Source organism: Lepidothrix coronata, unplaced genomic scaffold (genome assembly GCF_001604755.1).
Source record: "Lepidothrix coronata isolate B3197 unplaced genomic scaffold, Lepidothrix_coronata-1.0 Scaffold68, whole genome shotgun sequence".
Lineage (NCBI taxonomy): Eukaryota > Metazoa > Chordata > Aves > Passeriformes > Pipridae > Lepidothrix > Lepidothrix coronata.
Genome location: NW_016690248.1, coordinates 4,485,434 through 4,491,433, shown reverse-complemented (window position 1 = coordinate 4,491,433; position 6,000 = coordinate 4,485,434). Strand labels below are relative to the sequence as shown.

Sequence of the window (6,000 nt, the reverse complement as noted above, 5' to 3'; positions counted from 1 at the left end):
TCACCTTCCACTGCATCTGCTCCAGGAGTTCCATGTCTCTCTGAGGAGCCCAAAACTGGACACAGCACTCTTGATCCAGCCTCACCAGGCCTGAGCAGAGGGGAACACCTCCCATGACCTGCTCTTCCTAATGCACTCCAAGGACACACTGCTGGCTCACGGACAGCTCATTGTCCACCAGCACGCCACACAGTGTGATTCTTGGGGATGGTCCTCTGCGGGGCTAGAAGTTGGACTCGATGATCCTTGTGGGTTCTTTCCAACTCAGCATATTCTGTGATTCTTCAGAGCCACTTTCCAGCAGGTCAGCCCCCAGCCTGTACAGGTGCCCAAGGCTACTCATCCCCAGGTGCAGGACACAGCATTTGCCTTTGTTGAATTTAAGACAGTTCTTCTCTGCCCATCTCTCCAACCTCTCGAGGTCCCTCTGGAGGGCTGCACAGCCCTCTGGGGTATTGGCCACTCGCCCCAGCTTTGTGTCGTCAGCGAACTCGCTGAGGAGGCATCTGCCTCCCCATCACTTTGCCAGCTCCTTTCAAAAAACCAGCCAGTGAGGAGCAGCCTGTGAGCTGCCGCAGCTCTGAGACACCGAGACCCTGTCTCAGCTCTAAGCTCGGCACCGGGGGCGGCGGGGCCACCGGCTGACACAGGCGGGGCGGTCCCACCGCCCCCCCCCCGGCCCGTCACCACGGCGACCGCCGCCGCGTCCTGCGGGGCGGAAGGGCCGCCCTCTCGCGAGACGCCGGGGCCGGGCCGGAAGGAGGCGCGTGTTTGAAGGCGGCGGCGGGAGGGGCGGCGGCGGAGCTGGGTAGGGGTGAGTGTTTGTCTTTTGGGACGCTCCTGCGGTGGCGGAGCTGGGTAGGGGTGAGCGTCTGTCTTTCGGGACACTCCTGCGGCGCGGAGCCACGTCCCCCCCGAGCTGCTGCTAGGGGCAGGTGCCGGCCCGAGGGACCGAGCGTGTGGCGGCGGTGGTGGCGGCGGTGGTTCCCCACTCCCGGGGCGGCGCTGGGCTGGCCCTTCCCCAGAGCCGTTTCCTCACACGTCGATGGTGCTCGGGGCTGGCCGGGCACAGCCGCGGGTGCCGTGAAGGTGTTGGTCTGACAAAAAGGTAGCGAAACGACGGGACCTTCAGGTTCAGAGACGGAGTAACTAAACTGCTGAGTGGCGACAGTTTAAGTGATGCGGTGTTATAGGGCTTCCAGTTCTGCCACAGGATGAGGATGAGCATTGGTTTTTAATAGTATTGTTCGTTTGCTAGATGTTATTCATTTCCAAATTGAGGTGCTTATTTTACGGCTTCTTCAGCAAAGTATTGACATATAGAATCATAGAATAGAATAATTTAGGTTGGAAGAGACCTCTAAGGTCATCGAGCCCAACCATACATCTTTGCTGCCTTATGCATATAGATCAAATACTGACAAAGGCTTTTTAAAAAAAACCCCCAAAACACACATGAGGAAGCATAGTTTTTGTTTAAACTGTACCAGATCTCGATAGTAACTTGGTTCTGTTAGCGTTTCATTCCAGTCCTCTATCTCTCTCTAAAAAAAATATGCATTCTGTTTGTTTCAGTTGAGTAGCTGAACTTGAAATCATACTATCCCAATTCTTGAGTCACATTGGGTTTTGCATTGGTTTTGAAAAACTGTAAAAATGGATGTCAAATATCAGTTTTTAAAATATTGAATGACTCTGTGATACCAAGCTTTGAGTATTCAGCTGGGCATCATGTGGGGGGATTGCAATATTTTAAATCAGTAGCACAGACCTCTGAATGAAAATTGAACCTTCAGTCTTAGTTCTAAACCTCTTGACTGAAAGACTTGCTTCTTAAATCTTTCTTGTTCTATCATCAAGGCTTTGCATAAACTACTTAGACATTTAGTTCTTAGCGTGTGCAAGTCAAGTCTTATTCATCGTAATACATTGGGGTTTAGCACATTAGTAGAGAATATTTGTTAGATATCTCTTGGGAAAGTCCAAGTGCAGTGTCTTTTTGTCCAGTCTCCATCATTTAAACAACATGCTTCTAAAAGAAGTTATCTATTATTTAGAAGAAATTATTGGAATTGAATCTGACTGATTAATGGGTAACACTTATAAAGTGTTGTTGAAGTCACGTATTAGAATGTAACTCTCAACTCCTGGTGGTATCTTGAGGGAATAAATATCAACGCTTGGTTAAAACTTTAATAATCATATTTAAGATTTAATAATCATATTTTTCTTAACAGGAACCATGAAGTCTGTGAAACACTAGAAGTCCAGTGGAATGTTTAGATGATTGTCAAATCTTTACTTTGAATTTGAACCAAGAGAACAAGGAAACTGGTAGAAAATGTCACCTGGGAAAATTTTGCAACCTGCAATGAAGATGAAGGTAGATGAACTCTTTTTGTGCTGGTTGAGTCAGCCTGCAACTCAGTCGACAATAAAGGACTGCTTGAGAAGAGTCAAGAATGAGGAGAAAACAGAGATGGGTAATGCAGATTCAGGAAACAGTAAAAATGAGAGGTTCACTAATAAAAATTCCAATTCCAAGCAGTCCATATTAGGAGATACCAGATTGCCTTTAATGTCCTTCAGTCCTCCTCAGCTTTCTACTACTCTTCCATTGGCAACTCCAGCTACCTCAAGGAGCATTTCTAATGCTAGAGCAACACGTCAATCCTCAAGAACAAAAGTAGTAAGTTTGTTTCTTACTTATTAGACTTATTTGTTTAAATGGAACTGCATTTTGTGTTTGTGGTTTTGGTAAATTATGCAAGTAAGTAGTTTCCCCTCAGGAGGTATCTGGAGTGGAGAGAAGCAGCAGCACTGAACATAAAATTTCAATATTTGTGTGTCATTAGTTTTAACGGTTGGTGGCCTAAACTTCCAAAAGATTGTCTTGGCTCCTTGCAGTCTAATTGTGGATAAATTTAAGTCCTTGTGTTTGTGCTCCTTTTATAATGTACTGCCTTGACTGCAAATATTCCTTTGTCTAATGCTACCAGGCACTATTGTTAGTACAAGACTCAAATTTGGCCACACTGAATCTGCATATTAACAAAGTAATTGTTTTGGTACTGCATGGTACACTCAGTGCTTCCTTTCTAATGAGGTCTTCATTTATAACAGACAATACCCTCTGTGCAAGAATGACAACCCTGCCCCCAACCTGAAATACTCTTTTTAAACTTGCAGTTCAGTTCAATCTAGTTTCTAGCTCTTTTCATAAATTGTAAAAAAAACCTGGATAGAAAATTATGTGGTGATTGACAAAATTAAGCATTGCTTATGATCTGCCTTCATAGGATCACAGAATTATAGAATGGTTTGGACTGGAAGGCACCTTCAGGAGCATCTAGTTTCAGTCCCCCTGCTGAGCAGGGATACCTTCCACTGGAGCAGGTTGCACAAAGCCCATCCAGCCTGGCCTTGAACACTACTGGGGATGGGGCATCTACAACTTCTCTGGGCAACCTGTTCCAGTGCCTCGCCACCCTCACAGTAAAGAATTTGAAGATTTTCTTCCTAATATGTAATCTAAACCTACTCTTTCAGTTTAAGTCATTTAAATCCTTGTCTTGTCTCTACATGCCCTTGTAAAGAGTCCCTTCCCAGCTCTCTTGTCAGCCCCCTTTAGGTACTGGAAGGTGCTATAAGTTCTCCTCAGGGCCTTCTCCAGGCTGAAAATCCCAGCTCTCTCAGCCTGTCTCCATAGGCAGGGTGCTCCAGCCCTGTGATCATCTTCATGGCCCTCCTCTGGACTTGCTCCACCAGTTTCGCATCCTTCTTATGGTGGAGACCCCAGACCTGGATGCAGCACTCCAGGTGGGGTCTCAGCAGAGCAGAGTAGGCAGGCAGAATCACCTCCCTTGACCTGCTGGCCACGCTGCTTTTGATGCAGCCTGGGATACCATTGGCTTTCTGGGCTGTGAGCACATGTTACCATGTCATGTTGAGCTTTTCATCCACCAGCACCCCCAAATCCTCCACCTCAGGGCTGCTTTCAATCCATTCCCCACCCTGCCTGTATTTGTGCTTGGGATTTCACTGACCCAGGCAGGACCTTGCACTTGGCCTTGTTGAACTTCATGAGGTTCATGAGGACTTCGAAGAGTTGTTAAGAAGCATGTTGGTTGTGCTATAGGACTATAAATTCATGTCTTTTAATAATACTGGGAAATTGTAAGAGGTCATCACTCCCAATTACTCTGCATACTTTGGTATCTAACTCATTACACTGGCCAAACCTGCTGTCCCAGGGAAGCCTGCTCAGGTTGGTGAGGGTAGAGAGAACAGAGCTGAGGTTGTTTAAGAGTATTGGTTATTTTTTGTTTGTTGTCAATGTGCCTTGAGTGTGTATACTTACCTAGCTTGACAACTTTAAGTCCCCACTTCTTAGCTTCAAAACATCACACTTCCAGTCTAGTGTTTGTTTAGATCGGTTTTTCAATAATATGGACCTCTATTTATGTGTAATTACCAGCCAGACAGCAAGCCATGACAATTGATTTACTTATTTTTTTATGGTCACACCATTATGTTTTAGTGCACATTTCACCTTCATTTCTAGTGAAACGCAGAAAGTCAGCAGATGCTCAGTTTATTGTATTAGATAAAAGCAAGCAAGGGAAGAGTTGCCATTAAAACCCACTGTTACTTGATGTACTTGATTGCTAATTTGTGTAGTGTAACTTCTCTTCACATGTCTTGGTTGATTACTTGAAGATCCCATAAAGAGGAACTAGAAGAGATTAATGAAGAATAACATTCTTTACTTAATTGGAATTGTTTATTTAGTGCTGAGAGAAAACCTAGAGGGTTAAGTTTTTGATTGCTTGAAGAAGGTTGGGCAGGGGGAATTTCCAAGCAGTAAGAAATTTATTTATGGCTTTATTATTCAGCTGAACTGAAGCTTAATCCAAACGTTTCTTAATCTTTAAGTGTAAATTGCATTTGCAGCTCACATTCGGATCTTAAATACCACCAAGAGTTGCATAATTGCATGTGTACACCATGACAGTGTGTTTTCTCATAGAAAGCAAAATGTACCCTATTTCCTTCTGTAAACTACCGCTGCAGTGTCAAAACTAATGCATCTGGTTTTGTACACTTAATTATGTTTCAGAGATCAAATCACAAATGGTTTTACCTACCTCATATGAGTTTAAGTAAGTTTGAGGCCCTCATCTCACTTCTAGAAATGCAAGAAACTGTTTCAGATAGCTTTTTTAAAAAGAAAGCTTGTACCGTAGATCCAGTAATACAGATTTAAATTCTAAATAGCAGTCCTAGAAAGTGGTAAAAGTTAATGTGCTTAGCTCTGTGTGCCCAACAGTGATATTGGGAAAGAGCTTTTACATCCAGCCATAAAGAGCTGGAAAATTATTTCTTTTAGGACTATATAAATCAACTTAAGCATCTTATTAAACTTTTTCTTACTGTACACTGGAATTCTCATAAAACATCATACAAGCAGTAAACTCATTTTGGCATGATACGTTTTCAGTGTCAGTGAGCTGAATCACTGCATTTGATTATGGGTAAGGTTGCTGTATTCCTTTTCATGTGTCTTAAAATGTTCTTGCAACTTTTTTGAAGGACACCAAACAATAAAGCTGATAACAGAAAACTGCCATGCTCAGGTTATTACTAGGTAGTAAATATGAATGGGTAGGAAAACATTTTCATACTACAGGTTTCTGCACTTATTAGAAAAACATGTTTTTCAGAATGGGAAGCATTCTCAGAAGACCAGTCTTGAATCTAACTAGATATTTAATCTTTGACACTTTAAACAGTAGCGTATGAGCAAAATAAGTTGATGTCCTGATGGCTACCATTAAGCACTATTAAAAGCACTGTAGCTGTCAGTTATTGTATTCAAGGAGATCTTTCTTTTTTTAAGAAGTTAGTTTGTAATTGAAGTCTGAGGGTTATATTTTTATCCAAAATTCAGAAGTTGCCATGTGTTTTTCTGAAACACTTATGTCTTGTCAGAGGAGAATT

The 6,000-nt window shown here is 43.2% G+C and overlaps 1 protein-coding gene across 1 annotated transcript in view; it reads left to right on the top strand.

Annotated features, from left to right (window-relative positions):
- The first annotated feature begins 704 nt into the window (after nucleotides 1-704).
- PPP2R3B (protein phosphatase 2 regulatory subunit B''beta) overlaps nucleotides 705-6,000 on the top strand; it is a 47,904-nt gene continuing 42,608 nt past the window's right edge. The window contains exons 1-2 of the mRNA XM_017818387.1: nucleotides 705-814; nucleotides 2,238-2,689. Of these exons, the coding sequence (XP_017673876.1) occupies nucleotides 2,342-2,689 (348 nt within the window). The 5' untranslated portion in view covers nucleotides 705-814; nucleotides 2,238-2,341. The remainder of the gene's footprint in view (nucleotides 815-2,237; nucleotides 2,690-6,000) is intronic.